Below are 19,929 nucleotides of genomic sequence, written 5' to 3' on the forward strand. Positions count from 1 at the left end.
GAAGCAGTAGATATATCTTGGCTTTAACAGGTCCTCTGATGCTGTTACTAGATAGGAACACCATAAACTGCGTGTGAGGTCAGATGAAAAGTCAAGTCCTTAAAAGAGCAATTATCAATATATTATTGTCAAAATAGACATGGCAAAGGAAGCATAGAAGATGATGAAAATTCTCAGGAGATACTTCTCCAGTATCCAAAAGAAACTCTGGACCACTTTGCCTCTTGTTCTCAGAGAGCACAGCAGCCAGAAGGATGGGTCACCACTGGTGACTGCCTATGTCTAGGAAGTTCTACACTGATTAACCCACAAAGACATTGTTTGAAGAATATGTTTTATACATTTATTGACTGAATCGATACAGAAATCTGCATGTTTGCTATACATGAAAACTTCCACATGCATATATTTACCTCAAATTTTACTTGGTTTAGTGACTTCTTGGAAGATTCTCTGAAGATTTACTAGGATCGAATGCAAGGTTTCTGTTTTTCCAACAAACCAAAACATTCAAGTCACTGCTGGTTTATAGTTTGGGTTTTTTTTGTGTATGTGTGTGTTTGTTTTCCCTCTCCAGCACCACAGTTCCAGTGGAGCCATAAATGGCCAGGCCTATTCTGATTTCTGGACCTATGCAATGCAAGTCTCTGGGCTGTTTTCCAGATCATGACTTTTATTTGTAGATCCTGCCTAAATCCACCATGTTAATCTGCAGTTCACGGATGCAAGAGGATCTCTGTATCAACGCAAGGATCCTACGTAGCTCTGTGAAATTCATCTTCTCTGCCCCGGCTACCAGGCAGACCTTTTTAGGGAATGGCCCTGCTATGACTCAGAGCCTCCGGGCATCAGGAGAGGGTGTTTGCAGTCTTCTGAAGGCTCCGAGCTGGTGAAGAAGAAGCTGGGCTGAAGATTTCGGGAGGAGCAGGGGGAGGATGGGGGCAGAGCAACCCTTATTTTAGAGGCATCACTCCCACCTGGCCAGGCGTGATTGCCTTTTTTTTTTTTTTTTGAAGTGCTTCACACCAAGTCGCACGTTCGCACACATCCCCAGACACCGGTACAATCTTTTTTTTTTTTTTTTTTTTCCTTTTTTCTTCGCACACCGCGCTTGGAACCTCCGCTGCCCCCTGACTTCCCCGCACGGCGGCCGGTGCGTGTGGCCCCCCGGGAACCCCGCGACGCACCCGAACGGGACGAGCCCCTCCCCCCTCCGCCGCCCCCGCTGCCCCCCCCGGCCCCGAGGGGGGCACGACCGGCGGGCCCCTCCCCCCCCCGCCCCGCCCCACTCACGCGGCGGCGCGCGCTGGGCTCCGGCTCCGCGTCCCGGCGCCGCTGCCCCCCCCGGCCGGGCCGGACCCCGGCGCAGCAGCGCCCCCCGCGCCTCTCCCCAGCACAGCCAATCGCAGCCCCTCTTCTTCAAGACGGCCCGGCTGCCCGGCCTATCCACAGCCGTCACGCTGGCAGGTGCCCGGGCGCCTCAGCCACCCGCCACCCCGCCGGCCGTCGCCATGGACACGGGACGCCAGCCCGGGGCCAGGCCCGCCTCCTCCCTTTGCCCCAGCCCTGCCGCTGTTCGCAGCCCCCGTCAGCCCCAGTTCTCGGCTCATAAAACCAGAAACAGCCTTAAACAAGAGTTCAGGAGGGTTGTTTTTATTGCTTTTACCAACTTTCCGAAACGTTACAAGAGATACGTTCTGCTCCAGCAGTGACCAGAACAGCGGAGGCCTGGAGCTTTCCGGTTACAGACAAAACCCGAGAGTTGTGCCTTCCTGCGTCTGGAAAAACGCTTCCAATTCGCTTTGAATTTTGTTAAGACAGTAAGAAAAGGTCACTGTAATTAGAAAAGCAGTCATAAAAAAATTCGAACCGTACAGTATGAAATCGCATTTCAGATCATCAGTGTGAAAACCGGAGCGGCAGGGCGGCTGCGGGGGCGGAACCCAGGAAGACACCTCTGCACAGGAGCATCAGCGGCAGGAGAAAAAGACTATGAATTACGTGTCTTGCCAGTAAAATCATTTAGAAAAGCACTGATTTTCAAACTTATGAAATATTAAAAAAAAGTCAACAGGCTCTAGATTCAGTATGAAAGTGTCTTTTAACTTCAATACCAACTATGAAGTCCCGTAAGTTTTCACAGAAAAAAACATTACGAAAGGAAACTGACTTAAAATTACTAAGCAATTTGCTTTATTTATAGCACTACGTTTACACCGCCTCAAAGCTGTGTGCCTCTAGTCTTAACATTTGCCATAAAATAAATTACTGTTGGTATAAACAAAGTATTCCACACCGTATTTGTACTGCACTTGATACTTAATTCGACCTAGATGAGTAATTAAAACATTACTAATCGTAGAAAGCAAAAAGAAAACTAAAATCATGGAGTGCTCATCTAAACAGACTATGTTTGTGAACTGAAAACCATGAACCATTTACCTTAGGATGTACAGACCGTATGTACAGGACAACCCTTTAAAACGGTGCAAGCTCCGTGGCATCACACCTGTTTGTGACAGGCACACGTCACCGCCCCGCGAACCCGCCCCTGCCAAGGGCCCGGAGCAGGAAGCCACCACATCCAGACAGAAGCAGGTAAAGCAAAACGGTTAAGTTATGGGAGAACTTTCATTAAAACGTGGAAAAAACAGCCAAGACCTTTGGTTGGAAAACCCCTGCTAGGGCACCAACTTTGACCCTAACAGGTTTTATGATGACAAACTTGGCAATTGGGAACATTTCACTGAATGTTACAGCTGCAAAATGAATCTAGGAAGAAACTGTAATTAATTTGGGCATTCGTAAACAGAATGAAAAGCATGTCATTGCAATACATATGAAAATACTAATAAGGAGTTCTGCAGAATATAATTTAAACATGAGACTGTGTTTTAAGTGAAATATTTTAGATGATAATTTAAATGGAGTGGTCAAAATTTAAGACCTACGCTTTATGTAAACATTCATATTTATAAATAAATTAGGAAAAGAAAAGAAAGAAACAGAAAAAAGGAAAGGAAAAAAGAAGGGGGGGGGGGGAGAGACTTGAGGGACTTCCTGAGGTGGCTCTGAAGCCAGATACACAGTAGAATTCAGCTCCAATCCAGGCAACCAAGGCATCTACAAAAAGTGCAGGGACACTGATTTTCCTAAAACTGTTGGAATGGAAATACATTGGTGTAGTTTTTACAGGGCTTAACCCCTACGAAATATTTAAGTGCACAGCAATTATCACTGCTCTTTTGCATCCATTAAGGCAAAACATTTATCTACACAGAGTAAACTAGATCCTTAGCCATTTTACTTAATACTATGTATGATTTCAAAGCAGAGAAGGTGCAAATGGAGCAGAGGACCACTTAACCACAGATTATCCATGGGGTTTTAAGCACTTCATACCAGATCATCTTCCATTCATATGGGAAAAAAGTGCAAGCAAGAACACTGGAACTAAAGGTCCCTGTCAACTGCTTTGCAAGTCATGGTATTTCCGACACTGATGAAAACATCTACACAATTACAATTAAATAAATACTGTGATTAGACTTCTGGGGCTTTGGTTTTGTTTCCTTTCAACTTGACTTGAAAAACAGCCACTTCCTGTAATATTGACCAAAACTTAACACTTCTGAACTAGAAGCCAGATACAAGGTATGCAGCACCAGGGAACTCTGACTTCTGGCATTAAAGAGTTACAAATCTAAGAGTTTTGTAACAGCTTTTTGGGTCTTTGGAGATCATTGCAGGACTGTGAACATGAAATGTAAAATACTACTGGGAGGGCTACTACAAAAGTAATGTAATGTGGATAATGCTACGTAAACTGCCCAAAATATCTTCCCTCCTTGATTCAGCAAGAGCTACTCAGTAGTCAACAACTGAGGTTCAGATGTGTTTTGTTGGTTCATTTTTTTTTAATAATGCAGAAAGTTTTGGGAAACCATCTGCTACAGTTTCACTGTAACTCAGTTTGACTAGAAGGGGAAACATGGGTATTTACTGAAAGAACACAATCAAGCTAAGGCACAAGCTACACTATTATCTGAGAATAAAGGAACATATATACAGGTCATTAACATAGCACTAAGTCGTGCTGGTGACCTCACTTGCTTTGGCACTGACCTGAACCTTTGTGAGGGCAGTTGGGATAGCATTATTTGTACTGCTGTACACTATGATTTACTTTCTTTAAACTGTCTTCTAGGAATTCAGCCAAATGAAAAAAGGTGAAAAAAATAAAAAAGATAAAAGAAAAACTTTAACTACATTTCACTTGAAGGAAATTATTAACAGTCCATGTAGCTTAAATGGTATTTTTAAATGTTTCTATTAATTCCCACTGATTGCTTTGTTTTTGTAATATACAAATCATCTCTTCTCCAAGCAACACTTGGCTGAAGAGCACCAAAACTGCACCTCAGGTGTTATTTTCAAATGAACTCTGCCCTCCTCCAGAATGGGCTCCTTTTGCATTTGAGAATTTTACCTCATGACCCATGGTAGAACTCCCAACTTTGGCAAAAGCAGGACTGAGCAAATGGCATTTTCTAATTTTGAATGAGCACAGATTCTAATTACAGCCACTGCAGTACATGCAGAAAGGGCTGGTGACAATTCAGAATACAAAGATATAATTTGAGAAATGAAAGCAAAAAAGCTAAGTTGTAAGGCAAAAAAATATTAATAATGGAAACTGCACAGGTAATTGATCAAGATTTTCATTTATACATAAAATTCTCATTTCAAATATTATAATGCTAAACACTAGAACTTGAAAATATAAGTACAATAAACACACTGACTGCATCTTTATCAGTGAACCTCAAAAATTCCCATTTCCTTTAATAAATGAATATTTACTTTTATTCATCTCATGTGATAAAAATTTATACTAATTAAAATAAATAAAATGTTTAAAAATAAGTTGGTGTGCTACCATATGTCCCTACAATGGAGAGGACCAGAACTGTACACACAAATACCACAAGCAATTTGTAATCCATAAAATAATACTGATCATAAACCTATTACAGAATTAAACTACAGCTAATTTAATCAAATACACAGTAAATTTTAAAATTAATTGAGACAGATATTTGATGAGGACATGAAATACTCTGAAGTTTCAGTCTTAGAGTAAATCAGTTGCTGAGTAAATCAGATGCTGAGAGTCAACAAGCAAGTAAAAACAGGAACAAAAGAATTCAGAAGTACTAGTGTGTTAAGTATGTAAAACTTCCTATAGACCAAATTGCAAAATTGTAAATCCAATTTATACTGTGTAAACATGGAGTGTCCAGAATGGCAGATACTGACCGGGGACTGCAACTACAATTACTGCTCTTATACTGCTGCCACTGGGCAATAATGAAAACTCAAGGGTGAATTTTAAAAGAAAATGAAAAAGAAAAAAAAGAAAAAAGAAAAAGAAATAGCAGAATAGGGCATTTGTATATATTTTAAGGAGAAAATAACCACCTGACTTCTAGGCCACTTCTGTAAAATAAGAGACAGAATCCAGAAAACACTAGCATGTAGTGGAGATATAAAACACAGTAGTTCTTGTCAACAGCACATTAATATTTGTTCTATAAAATCACAAAAAAAAGTATACCCTGCAAAAACAAGCAGTAATTGCCTGCACGGAAAAAAACTTCTGTAGCGCACATTATAAACAGAGGTATTGCAAAACTGTAAGCAATGTGGACCAGTAATCATCAGCAAAAGCTGATTCAACTTTTATACACATATTGATTATTGAAAATAGTACGGATCGATTACAATCTTCCTATTTAAAAATGAAAATAAAATTTCCAATAAAATAAATAGCTGAAGTGTGATTACCACTCATCTTACTCGTAGGGAAATCTTCTCATTATGCAAGCATATCTACAGTGCCCTAAACAATGGCAGAATTAAATACATGCCTCTTCTTAAACTGGAAATCACACTTCAATGGTGTAATATCCTACAGTGATGTATATACACACATGAATACACACAATTCCCACTGGGTCAGTTCTATAAAGATGTTTCAGCATCCACGTATTTCACAACGGGTGATTCTTCCACATTTATTTTCACACTTTCTGGTTTTTCAGGGCTGTTTGAAAGCAAAGAGGAAAACGTAAGGTTTGGTTCACTTCAGTAAATGTTAACTTTCCAACATGTTATATACCCAATAATGAACAATAAAGTACTTATGTAAGGATACTTTTATGATGTTGTATTTCTCCTATTACATTCTAGTAACTGTTAAAATACTATTTACAGGAGCAATACAAGAGAGAAATCACCAAGACCTCATCTATAAATACCATCTCCAGTCCCCTCGCTTTTATGGATTCTATTGATTGAGAATTGTTTTGCCTAACACCTTTTAGAAAGAAAAAAACCCAACCAACAAGCTAGATAAAAATATCTAAAAATACATAACAAGAAATATTATTAGTACTGCTTAATTACTGGGCAGGGAAACAATTTTGTTCACAATAAAAGACCAGCAAAGCATTTCAATCTCTTCACAATGGGGAACCAGACTTGCAACAACAGTAGAGGATAGTTAGAAAACTACATATGTGTAGAATTGAGTTGAAGACCTTAAAGACAAGTGCTGGCTGGTACCTGAACAACTGACACTCCTAGGGACACAGCTAATAAACAGTGGCTTATCCAAGGACAGAAGAGAATGTCACACAGTAGTGACTGAACAGAAGAAGATAAACTGGAAAAGCGTAAGAGGGAACAATCTCTCTAGGCATTGATTTTAGAAGAGACAACACATTCATGGAATTGCTCTTTAAGGAAAAAAATGTATTAGAAATTCATGCAAGGAGAAAAGTTCTGGTATTCCTTAGAAAATATACATGTGCCTGGACTCTGCAGAGTCTATAAAATAAGAGATGGTGGAGGGAGAAAGCAAAAGCAATCTGGATCAGTTCGGGAATAACAAAACTAAAATGTTTTTTTAAAAAATCGTATTTCTAAGAAATAACAGCAACCCACACAACATGATCAGTGAAATTCTTTAAAACATTGCTTGCTTCAAACTACATCTTATTTGAAACCTAAAAATCCAAATACAGTAATGCCTAAAGAACCATTTTACCACAATACTAAATGTCTGTCCATACTATCAGATGAAGACTTAACAGAACTGAGATTAAAAGTTTACTGGGAATTACTTTTGAATGAACAGTAGTGACATCTCTAAATCTTTTCAGCACCCACTATAAAAGAAAGGGTAACAAATACCTCAAAACAGCAATCAACTGAGTTAAGACTCAAGGAAATCCTGCCTTCTAACATGTGCCAGATTCATGAAATAGCAGATTGTGTCTTGAAAGAGCTAATTTCCAGCACCAGAGTTTTTTTTTTTCAATTTGGAGTTTCACCATGTTCCCTTCCAAGACACAATTTTTACCATACTAATCTCAAGTGAGGCATGCTACAGAATCAAAGGAAGATGTCTGATGGCAAAATATTTAAAAACAGGTGGATTATTGAATATGACCTAAATAGATCAAAAAGTAGATCAAACTGGTCAGAAGCCTAATACACTAGTGATGAATATAATTCTGTACTAACATAACCTACTTGGTTATGTTACATAACCTGTAAGATGGAAGAGTACTAACTTCTAACTGCCTGAAAACCAAATCTAAAAATTGTAATTCTTCTGGAAAAAGGAATACAAGTCTGTATCTCTTGAAGCCTTACACACCCAATGACTATGCAGTAACATATTAGAAACACTCAAAAATTCTGTAAAAGGTTTTTAAGAACTTAGAACATCTGTTAAACATTTAAAAATGTTTGAACAACAAGGGCTGAAGATGCACTCAAAATGGTGTCTGAAGTTCTCTCCTTGTCTCCTTCTTCCCCTTGGGCTGACCTGCTGTCTGGGCAAAACAGTGCATTTCTATGCCCAGTTTGGAGTGATGCACATGCCAAATAAACAGGGGGCATACAAGGACTAAGTGGCCAGTCACTACTGTTGTTTCCATGATGCAAGCTAAACAGTACCTGATAGCTTGGACAATTATGTATGAATACGCCCTTACCACCAACATATCCTCTGAGATGCAGTTTTAGACAAAACATGACAATTGATATCTGAAACCTGTCTTCCTTTGACAGATTTGGCTGAAAGGGATTAAACAAAACAGCAGGATTGCATAAGTTTAGTTTTCCAACTCAACCAGGCCTGTTCTCCCCTCTTTCCTACATAAAAAACTACTAAGCAATAGTTGCATATGATGGAACAGTCCACACATAATGGTCTCTATAAATTACAAGCCTTTCAGGAAATTTGGGATATTCCATATGAATATTCATGATTTAGTTCATTTCCCTTGATAGATTCAGCCAGACAAGGAAGAAACTAGGACTCAATGGCAGAATGATTCATTGCATGCAGACTTTCTTGTTTAATGGGGAGCTCACTGAGAAACAGACTCCTGGTCATTACAGAAGATGTGTGTCAGCTTACAGGAAATGTTCATAGTACCAGGGACTTCTAATCTGTCCACTACTTCATTACAATATAGCTCATTTCCAATGAAGACAGTATTTGAGTCAGGTTTATTTTTTTATAGATAAAAAATGAGCTAGGGAAAAACAAACCAACCAGTAGACAAAAACAGGGGGCAGATCTTAGGGCAGTATAGAGCAACAATGAAAGTGCCAGACTTACCTTTTACTCGGAGTAGTATTTGAATGTTCTGGATCAAAAAATTCCCATGCTCATATACACTCTAGTAATGCTTTTAGAAACTCTAAACCCATCAAAGTAGCATAAAATTGTATAAAGCAAATAAAGATTAAGTTTAAAATTGTAACAACGCATTAAAAAAATATTTAAATTCCCTTTTAGAAATTGTTTAACTTCAAAGAAAAGAGGAAAAAAGTTCAAATTCAAGTTCTTTGAAAGTAAAAATTCAATGCAGATTTACAAAACATATACACTCATTTGTTTGAGATACATTTCAAGAAATAAAAGTACAGTTATTAGCTGCTTAACACAAGATCATAGTTAGAAAATGCGTGAGTAATTATAGCTACCTCAGGTTAGCTCTGGTTACTTTGGCATTCTCAGTACTCATGGCAAGAGCCTTCCACTGTGCAGTTTTGGCCATTTCGTCTGATATGTTTACAATTGAGGGATCAACGCTAAAGAACAAACAGACTTTTTGGTTAGTATTCAATACCTTGCAACAGCATTATATTCATTGTCACTCATCATCTACATCAGTTGTGCATTCTTTCAGTATTTACACAGCCACAAGTTGAGTTAGTCTCCTACAAACGTATTTCAACAAACATTTGAAGATTTAACTCAATAGCACTGCCTTAATCCCATAGCACCTTGAAATAGCTTTTCATACAGATATCACTAAGACACTGAGAACATTTGAGAGATCTCTCATTTCTACATTAACTGTAACTTGAGAAAATTACTTTGCTTGCTCAAGACTCTTGAAATGAATCCTACTGTTCTGCTTAGTCTTTCATAAACTGAATTAAATTGTTTCCAGGAAATAACCAAGGGCAAAATAGGAGATGCTAATAACACTTTTAAACTAGTAACTTACTTGAGATTTAAAACTAGTAAAAATCTAAAAGTCCCAATACCTAGACAGATTTCAAGTTATTTTGTTTTTCTTGCAGAGCCTTACTAGACGGTTTTTAAGGGTTTTTTGGCCATCCCCCCCTCAGTCCTGCAAAAATAAGTTTACCCTCCCAGACAGTAAGCTTTGGAAATCTTTTTCTCCAGTTTCCCTTCCACTCATTTATACGTACAGCAAACTTGGACATTGTCTGTAGATACGTTTTTTTGTTATGTTCCATAGTTAAGCTTCAGAGTCTACCTCAGGGTAGAGCTCTTCAAATTGCTCAGAAATCTTTCAAAGCCATTTTTCCTCAAGAATCCCCACAAGATGCAAGGCAGTGAAATATATAGTACACACAGGCACACAGTTGATGTAATCATAATTCTACTGTAAGAGCAATTAGCAACTCAGATGGTGGGTTTGTTTTTTTTTTTAAAAAAAAAGCTTTAACATTTGAGTTGCTAAGGTGTGATTAAGCTTCCTCTTCGAGGACAAAACAGCACTTGGCAGGACTATCTGGCTAATCAAAAAATCTGCTTGTTGGCAACTGAGATATGGGTAGATCTGACACTACCCTGGATCTGTAAGAAAGCAAATTTTTAAACCTGGGAACCTTTAGTATTAAGAGAGGAAAAAAAGCTGGCAAGCTACTTATCTGTCATATTTTTTGTGTGTTTTGCACAGCTGTAGAATACCTGACAATTAAGCTGAATACGTTCCCAGTAAGGGAGATACATACTGAGATACTGCCTTCCAGTGATAAAGGAACTTCCACCAGTGAAATTCCAGCACTTCCTTTTCTGGAAGAGAGCCAATAACCCTGTCCTCACATTCAGAAAATAACCTTTTCAAGTCAAAATGCCTGCAGGTAACACTTTTTTTTTTAATGTATCACAGAAATTATAGATTTTAGTCCTCAAATAAATCAAAGGACTGCACACTTAGACCATTTCTGAAAAATCCAAGGGCTGGTAAACACGTAGCGCAACTGATGCTATTAGTTGCTTAATACTCAGTATTTCATGCACAGTAACACACAGGTATTCCACAAAAACTGACCAAGAAAGCTTCTTCACCTTGAGAACAGCTGGTCGAAATTGAGTCATCTGATCTGTTCAAGATGGCCATGTAAATTTGTAAGATGTAGTTTTAAATAATAATGCAACATAAAAATGCTACTATAGCACCATGAGCTATACCTTCATATTTTCTAATCATGGCTCAGTTACAAGCTTGGAAAAAAAATATATTTCAACTCATACACAATCAACTCCAACTTCATAGAAAGCAAATTAGCGCGTGTGATACGATACCTGTATTTTATACTTTTTACAGGAAAATCCAAATTTGCTCCTCCATATGCAAGGTGTACACTTTCACTGTCCCCTGTTTGAAGCATTCTTTCTACTTCCTGTAAATTTAAAGTAAAAAGTTTATAAAATTATTCATGCAGCAGAAATCAAAGTATCTCATGCTGAAGATTAACTTGCATCGAGGTAAGGAGCACTTCCCTGTAGCTACTGGAGTTGAATGTAGGAGATATAGTTTAAGGCCTTTTTTCTTATAAGTGTTTTATCCAGGTAGAGGGGTTGGGAGAGTGGGGAAGGTGGGTGTTAGAAGTTTTGTAACAAATCCAGCTAGCTGGTACACAGTTAGGTAAGACTTTTATAGAGAAGTTATACAAGCTATCTTACTGTATTTTTGGTGACCAGTGGTTGGTTCTAACTACAGCTCTGTAAACACACAAGCAAAATGTCCCTGATAAGATGAACAGTTTGGTGATCAATTTAGGCAGGGTACAGATCCCTACTCCCCTTCTTTTCTCTCCCTTTCCCTTTTTCTTTCTTCTAACCTGCATTTTTAATCACAAATAAGAGTCATAGTTCATAATACCATCATTGAAACAGTGACTTGTCCTCAACTCAATTGTCCATAGTAGTTCCTCTAGTATTAAATCTCAGTAAAGCATTTCAGAATGTATATTGGTATATAAAGTTATATGCTCAGGCCACTTGAAATTCTTTTTACTCTGAGTATTTTCTAGTAATTTACAACATGCTTAGTTTAATTGTTTTCACACTTACTGCTTTCTCTTTTTTCTTTTTGTCATCTTCTTTCTTCTTTTTACTTTCTGGCATAAGATCATCAAGCCAGCTAAGCTCTCTTTTGGTGAAACATAAATCCATGAGCTTGCGAATGAACACTAATGCTAGAACCTTAAGAGAACCATAAATTAATTTACAATAAACTTTTTAAATTAATAAAAATGCACACACACTTTTGGTGCATTCAGAATCTTTAACTCAAGGCCTTTTTTGTAGTACTAGTTATATCTTACCAGAAAGTTAAATCATTTCCATGTTAAATAGCTATTCATGACTGAACTGTTTATTTTCAGGAAATTAAATGTCCCTGGTGTTTCAAAAATTAACATCTCTTACTACAGGTTGCTTCTTTCCCACTCCGTTCTTTCTTAAGGCAGCAAATATGTTCTGAAGAGATCCTAGACGATGCACATATTCTTGGAAAATTATTAACTTGTAGAAGAGAAAACTTACCATCATAGGGAAAACAACAGCGGCTGCAGAGGCTTTAATAACCCACAACAGAACTAGACAAGTGAGCTGAACAACTGTAAAGATATGGACCTTCCAGAGTGGCACATAGCGCAGATAAATCAGGTCAGGTTGATGCTTGGCAGGCATTCCAAACAGTTTTATACGGTCAAAAAACTGCATTGAGAAAATAAAATCATCCTTCGGTTAATTATTTTCTTCCCCTCCAGAAGGAAATAAAACATTTCTTGGGGACTCTAGAAACAGATGTCAATCCAAAAGAATATACTAATGAAGGAGGCTGAACATTCAAGCAGGCACGACTGGTGGCTGTTTTGTTGCTTGTTCTGTTCCGTCCTCCCCCCCCACCCCCCAAATAAAATTTCAGAACATTTCAGAAAATTTGTTGCTTATGATGCATTACTGAAAGAATAAATACAAAAGAACTGAGTAGTAAAGGCACAATGTGGTCAGAACAAATATCTAAACAAGAGACTTCGGAAATTATCCTACATGCTATTCAGACAGTATGGCCTTTATTGTCAATCACAAAGTTATGTGTTACAGTCTCCTTTTCATTTAGTGTTAAACAAAAGCAAACTGGTGATTAAAATCAGACTTTACCTGAATGCCTTTTAATGAAGATACTCCCATGTAAAGAAAGACACCATACAAAACTGGCATTGGAATAAACTGCAGAGGAAGAAACACCCACACAGTTACTTATGGAATCAACATGACATAACATAGTAGACCGTGTTAGTGAAAGACATGGACTAAGTTATCTTTTACTTTATATTTTACTTAAGTGAAATCTGTAAAAGCTGAGGCTCTATTTATAGAGAAACTATATGCATCACTGAGCAGCAAAAAAATCTACAGTTAACAAGGTTATCACCAGGACTTAAAAAGTAGTTCAGTCTTGACTGCCCATTAATTAAATTTTCTAGGTTGCAACCAAGATTTCTATTTATGCTTAAGTAAGCTGCTTTATGCTGCTGATAGAAACTATATTGAGACTATCAACTTCATGAAATTGCTGTAAGAAGTTTTACCTTTGATCACTAATCTTGCATTTCTGGAGCAGATGAAACAAAAAACCCACAACACCTAGAGAGCTATGAAAATCTGGTAATTATGCAGGACTAACTTTTGCTCCAGTAAGTAAGATCAGTTCAAAGCTTATTAAGATAATGAAGTTGTGCACTGATTTCAGTAGCACTCACATCAAACCTCTACAGTCTAAACAAAGCAAGCAAAGCTTTCTTTGCTCCAGAATTTATAAAACTTCTGAGTAAAGGACAGCCAAGATACAAGTAAAAATCTTTACAAAACCTGCTGCTATTAAGCCTGAACTGAAACTTAAATAGTGTGGGATAAATCTATGCCTGAGGGATTTGTTACTGCGTATGTGTGTATAGAAGTAAATGTCCTCACTGTAAGCTCTATCATTTGATATGCTAGTACTTAATTTATGCTAATTGCTACTGTATTAAATCAGTATGAATCCATACACAGAACAAAAGCACAGCAACCTACAGATATAAGGCTTTGTTTTCCTTCCTTCTTTTTAACAATAATAGCCATACACATTGAAAAATGTTTCATACAGAACAAACAGTAATAAGGCCATTCCTACTACCCTTTGTTCCAGAAAAATGTGAGCAAAAAGCCAACAGAACTGATTTGTTTTCTTCCAATAAAGTCTTTGGAAGGGCACTAAGGATTTAAGTTGGCAAGGTGTAAACTGAGGCCACACTACTACCTACAAAATTTCTACTACACCATGATGATGCGTAAGATAATCTTGACACTTTAAATATCAAAGGAAGTTTAATAAAGCTGAAGATAAGGTAATGAGAGGTGAACAATGTCACTTCTAATGATCATTTTTTAAATCAGATGTTTCTGTTTCTTCTGCTATATTATATTACTTGTGACCAAGTAACTTTGTATCTTTATCATATTCTTTTTCTCTATTTATGCACTCATAAAAACTACAGAAGAACTACTTTAGGTAACACAAACTTGAGAAACTAAAAAATAGCTGGCATGAAAATCGGGTAACAAGGATAAAGGTTGTTTTCTTCACAACTCAATACTTTTCTAGCTTGCTCAGATTCAATTTTCTTTCATCTCCTTCCATTGCTTCTACTCAACTAACAACAGTTGTTAAGAAGAGAATTTGAGAATGAGCCCAGTTATATTTAACACACCATAATAAAACTTGCTAACATTATGAAATGCTATGTCATAGTATCAAAAAAAAAAGTACAAAGAAAGCACAAATATTTTGGGAAAACTGTCATTTACCTTTAACACGGATGTCATGAACACTGACAGCCCCATCAGGACAAAAATCATCAATCCAGTCACTCGCTGCTCACGGATTCCCAAAAACTTGGGTTGCTCTCCTGGTGCTGAGCATTCAGATTCAACTTTCAGGCTGTTAACATGACTTATAGACAGAACAGTTGCAGCGACAAACCACGGTAAGCCCATGATAGAACATATCCCCAACATAACACCAACCATGAGCAGATCAAGATGATAACCACAGCCTTTCTGTAAAATTAAGCAAACAAATAATTTCATAAACTTTCTATTTATATGATACCTTATTTATAATTTCGCTGATAACTAACAACTAAAACTACAGAAACTACATACTTTGGAATTGTCCACAAAATTGTATTTCTTATTAGTCAATATATACATTCATCTAGCACCTGCTGGTAATGTTTCACAGACCTGCAGAATGAATCTGATTTAAAATTACACAACATTAGAGTTTTGTGAAAATAACTTTTACCTTCAGCTTATGTTCTTTCCTGTTTATAATTACAGCTGTTATTTGTTGATCCATGAAAATGAGAATGGTACAGAGTAAAGCAGGAATAGCAGCTATCAAGACTGTCCACCAAGGATTGCTTCCAAGAGGATCTATGAACCACCCTCGGTCTTTTTGGGTGGGCTGAAAAAACAAACAACAAGACGTCAATTGCTAAGATAAAATTATTATTTTATTGCTACAAACAGCTGAAATTAACAGTCTCAAATATGCATTTAGATTTTTTTTTAATGGCTTTGACCAAATGACTAATTTAGCTGTTACATATGAATGTGACTTGTATATGGAAAAAAACCAAATCTATTCTATGCCTTCATTTCTGCATGTTTGCACAAAAGAATGCTTCCTTTTCAATGACATTACAACATAAAGCTTAGTCTCTTCTGTCAGATGAGACACACATCCAAAACAGAAAAGGGAAATTACTTCATCAACTACATTGTAAGTAAATAAGATACATCTCTGTTTCTGTGCAATTCCATTGTTCTACTGCCTATGAAACTGCAAGCATTTTTAAAGTTACAGATTTTTAAAAGGTTTTATTTCTTACTTCAAATTTCTCTGGAACTTGAAGCTTAGGAGAAGGTACCCCTACAAGATAGTCAATCAAAACCATGATTACTATGGTCAGAAATACTGCAAAGTCACTGATGGTAGAACGCACCTATGAAGAAAAGACTTATGTTAACTCTTGCTTTTTCATCATTATAATTTTCATGTACAGAAAGACAATTTTCTTCCCTATGACCAGTGAAGTCTATTTATATTACAATATGTGCCTAAACAGGATATATATTTTCTCTTTTTATTTTAAGATTTAAGCTGCCTGCCAGCATAGCATGAAGATGCAGAAGGTAAGTATTCTGTACAACTGTTCATCCAATTACCTCATTTAAAATGATCTACTGCAAGTAGCAAAGTGCTTAAAATAACTACTTCATCTTATTGTCCTCTCAACCCTACTGGGAGGCTGGGCCATCTCAGCTAGTCTCTTGCAGCTTAATTTAATAAAGTGACTGAATTGGTCTGTAATCAATAGTCATACATTTGATGTTTTAATAGATAAGAGGAGGACAATTTGCAACAGGTTCGGGTTATCAAAGGTGACTTTATTAAACATTAGCAAGACATTGTAGGGATGAGCTGAGGCTTGCAGAAGATCTAACTACTTTATTTTGCCTAGCAGAAGCTGTGTAAATCAGTTCAAGGATAATTAATTATTATATTAGCCTCTATTAAAAACAGTAATCCCCTGAGGAACCGCACAGAACTTGCAATCAATTGTTCTGTACAGCTAGGTGAGGAAAACAACAGCAATATTATCTCTCCAAATGATACCTGGTAATACCAATTAATAGGGGAGACAGACTGCCTAGGTGTTATAATGTTTAAAACATCTTGTTGTAACTACAGGAAATTAGACTGATTTTTCAGCAGCTGACTTATTTACTCTAATGTCTTCGTTTTCAGAACTGGCAGCTCATTTTGTTTTTATTTTCTTTTACTGTCTTAGAAGAAATCTCTCCATAAAAAGTTGTGAAGCAAAATAGAAAATTCAACTCCATTAAGTTATATCAATGTACTTATCACAAGATAACCAAAGTCTCTAACCAGAATTACCTTAGTTGGGAAATAGCGTTTGGTCTTGAATTGCTTAAGGAAAGAGGAGAGGAAGAACGTCGTAAAGAATAATATGACAGACCAGAAGAGAACATCTGGAATATATGGTCCATGATGGCCACAAGCTGATCCACGAAACACACCATGAAATTTTAAACAATCCTGTAAAGAGAAAAACTCCTTAACTTTCTCTGTTTTATTAAGTACATTCAACCTAACTTGTAGCCTTTAGATATAAAATACACCCGAACGCTTTCACAATCCCAAAAAGGGGGTTCTTTCCTTCATCACTAACCTTATCCTGAAATGCCAAAAATCTGTGCTGTCTGAAGAGCCACAGTATCCATCACCAATTATTTCAAGATGCCAAAATGCTGAGAGGTGCACAGGAAGAGACAACTTCTTTATATTCACCTCATTTCTATTTACTTCTCAAAGATTGAATGCATAAATAAAGACTGAGGACTAAGCTCAGGAAAAAGACTATCCAACATCAACTTTCCAGCTGATCAAACATAATCCTCAGTTTCTCCCACTCTTCATTCTTGACTTAGTTTTGTCCTGATACAGTTAAAGAACAAATACTCCTACAAAATTAGATTCACCCAACTGTAAGAAAAAGAAATTCTAGTGAAGTAAAAAGCCACTGTAAAGACTTAATTTGAATACAAAAGAAAACAAAGTCAGACAATCCCTACCCAAAAGGCTCACTAAAATGCAAAGCAAAGAAATTGAAGACAGATGGAGTACAAAGAAACAATACGTCAATAAACCAAATAATTGGAAGCAGCACTACCACAACCTATTCTTTAAACAGGTTATCAAAACAATAGATCAAAAAATTAACCTATGAAAAAGAAAGAAAAAAAAAATCACTATTAGCAATCTACTTTGATTAGAAGTACCACTAAATTCTGGATGAGTTCTGTCTCTCTGGGAATCATAGAATGGTTAAGGTTGGAACGGACCTTAAAATCATCACGTTCCCACCTCCACGCTATGAGCAGAGACACCTTCCACTAGACCAGGCTGCACAAAGCCTCATCCAGCCTGGCCTTCAACACCTCCAGGGAGGGGATTTCCACAACTTCCCTGGGCAACTTATTCCAGTGCCCTATCACCCTCATGGTGAAGAATTTCTTCCTGATGTCCAAAGATGTTCAAGAGAACGCAAATATATGAAAATAAATATAAATAGTGAATATAAAAAACTAAGTTCAAGAGAAACTGCCATCATAGGTGATTATGGTAGACTAGAAGCCATTAGTAATACATAGAAAACACCACACCTTAAACTCAGGTAAAGTACTGAGGTTTTTCACAGTATTTTTGCTGTGCAAAATACCTTCTACTTTCAGTGTGAAGGTCTAGGGGTCATACACAGATATCTACTGCCATTTTAGTTGGCCTAAGATGGCCAAAGTGGGCAGACGCATCTAGCAAATGCAACAAAATGTATAGCAGATCCAAATCCCTCAAGAGGCAGGTGGAAAACAGATGCCAGGGTATGCAAAGCAGCTGTAGACAGTTGCATTTAGGCAACTGAATCCCACGCAAGGAATTACTAATCAACAAAAACGTTTCTTCCTAAAAACCTTCAGTACCACTTTCACACAATAACATTCCTTCTCTTCACTTACGCACAATGTTAGTTATGAAATATCAATTTCAAAAGGTAATACTTTCAAGACAATTCTTTTAACCTTCAATTTTCCAAATAATTATCTTCTTCTAATCGACATTTATGTAGGTTTTTTTATTCTGTTGTAGTTTTATACCAATGTTTCACAAACTAAAGAAACATATTTGCTACACCATTTTAACTGTAGATTCCATCTTCACATCTTGTTAAAAGTATTTGTTTATCCTTTCCAGGAAACTGAAGGAAGCAATCTCCTGCCTATTCAGCTCATCACATTTTCTTGCACTTCAGAAAAAAGACTGTTCTGCCTACCAGGATGAAAGAAGCTACACCTCAAGCAGACATTTATGAGATTAGCCTTTACTGCCACAGACTTGCTCATCCAAATCACTATGATGACTGTTTAAAGCACTATGGGAGGAACAGAAGTGTCCAAAAATTCAGTTTTAAAGAAAACAGTCCAGGCTCAAATAAAGAAAGAAGCCCAATGAGAATATTAAGACTGGTATTGTGTGGGTATTATTTTTTATACATAAACACACGTGCATATATCCGCATAGCTTTTAGATACTCACAGAAACTGTAAGGTTACTCCATGCTATGTTTTCTACAGATTTATTCAAACCCCTCCACACCTCCAAAGTTTCATTGCTGGGGTTCTCAGGCTCAGAACACACACATCTGAAGGGAAGAAAAAAAAAAGTAGGACATGCTTTTAAGCTGTATGTGCCAAAATGCAGTGACTTGCAGTGATTTCAAAGATCCTCAAGTGTTTAGTCCAACCTTCTATGAAAGAATCAGAGTACAAGACTCCTCTTTACATTACATGAAATAGGATTATTGGAGGGGTGGGAGTAATGAAGAATCAAAGCAGCCACTGCTGAGGAGGTTTAAGAGGTAGGAACAAAAAAAAAAAAAGTATTTTAAAGAATTAGAGGAAGGCAAGATGATTGATCTGCCAGTTTTTAAATAGAATGAAACCTGAACAATAAAATGAAAAGAATGTATGCCATACGGTGAATAAAAAAGATTTAAGATAAAAATCCAATTATATCACCTTCCAACAGCCCTATACTAACATAAATTGTGTTATTTCTAAAGATGTCTATGTAATTGGACTAATTTGGCACAAAAGTTTTTATGGCTCTGTACAAATCAAGAGCCATTAAGGTTTTTAGATTTCTATATAGCATAACATCCTACCATGATTCAAATTTCAATTAGTACTGTACACCAACACAAGAGAAAACAGATTGAAACAATTTACTTTAAACAAAACTGGTGTAGATGACAGTTTCAGCAACTGCTTTTCAAACCAGTCACAGAATCACAGAATCATTTAGGCTGGAAAAGACCTTTAAGATCATCAAGTCCAACCATCAACCCAACACTGTAAAGGTCACCACTAAACCATGTCCCTCAGCACCACATCTACATGTCTTTGAAATACCAGTCATGTCATTAGCCTCTAGACATTTCCTAGTCTTTTCTAAAATTCTGGTAGATTTAGCTATTTATCTTGCATTTGGCACCCCTGCTCATGTACACATGACCAACACTGGTCACCCTGAATTAAGATACCATTTTTGAGTATGTGTTTGGCTAACTGAAGATAGAAATACACAAATTGCTCAGATTTAAAGCAAA

The 19,929-nt window shown here is 37.1% G+C and overlaps 3 protein-coding genes across 18 annotated transcripts in view; 1 reads left to right on the forward strand and 2 right to left on the reverse strand.

The window, feature by feature from the left end:
* Window positions 1-498, reverse strand: part of NEK10 (NIMA related kinase 10) — an 81,624-nt gene extending 81,126 nt beyond the window's left edge. Inside the window, exon 1 of the mRNA XM_051610089.1 lies at window positions 414-498. The gene's annotated coding sequence lies outside the window, so the exon portion shown is untranslated. The remainder of the gene's footprint in view (window positions 1-413) is intronic.
* CMC1 (C-X9-C motif containing 1) overlaps window positions 1-19,929 on the forward strand; it is a 957,521-nt gene that overhangs the window by 552,471 nt on the left and 385,121 nt on the right. The window lies entirely within an intron of this gene.
* Window positions 1,632-19,929, reverse strand: part of SLC4A7 (solute carrier family 4 member 7) — a 95,379-nt gene continuing 77,081 nt past the window's right edge. For 9 of the 16 annotated variants that reach the window (XM_051610060.1, XM_051610057.1, XM_051610069.1 and 6 more), the window contains 11 exons: window positions 18,858-18,963; window positions 16,641-16,802; window positions 15,571-15,684; window positions 14,982-15,143; window positions 14,483-14,734; window positions 12,794-12,862; window positions 12,173-12,346; window positions 11,699-11,830; window positions 10,928-11,025; window positions 9,067-9,174; window positions 1,632-6,106 (listed from right to left, as the gene is read on the reverse strand). In XM_051610060.1, coding sequence (XP_051466020.1) covers window positions 6,025-6,106; window positions 9,067-9,174; window positions 10,928-11,025; window positions 11,699-11,830; window positions 12,173-12,346; window positions 12,794-12,862; window positions 14,483-14,734; window positions 14,982-15,143; window positions 15,571-15,684; window positions 16,641-16,802; window positions 18,858-18,963 — 1,459 coding nt within the window. In that variant the 3' untranslated portion in view covers window positions 1,632-6,024. Of the gene's footprint in view, window positions 6,107-9,066; window positions 9,175-10,673; window positions 10,726-10,927; window positions 11,026-11,698; window positions 11,831-12,172; window positions 12,347-12,793; window positions 12,863-14,482; window positions 14,735-14,981; window positions 15,144-15,570; window positions 15,685-16,640; window positions 16,803-18,857; window positions 18,964-19,929 lie in introns of those variants that run through there. The other 7 variants (XM_051610067.1, XM_051610070.1, XM_051610066.1 and 4 more) reach the window with 4 other exon arrangements.

This window comes from Apus apus, chromosome 2 (assembly GCF_020740795.1).
Source record: "Apus apus isolate bApuApu2 chromosome 2, bApuApu2.pri.cur, whole genome shotgun sequence".
NCBI lineage: Eukaryota > Metazoa > Chordata > Aves > Apodiformes > Apodidae > Apus > Apus apus.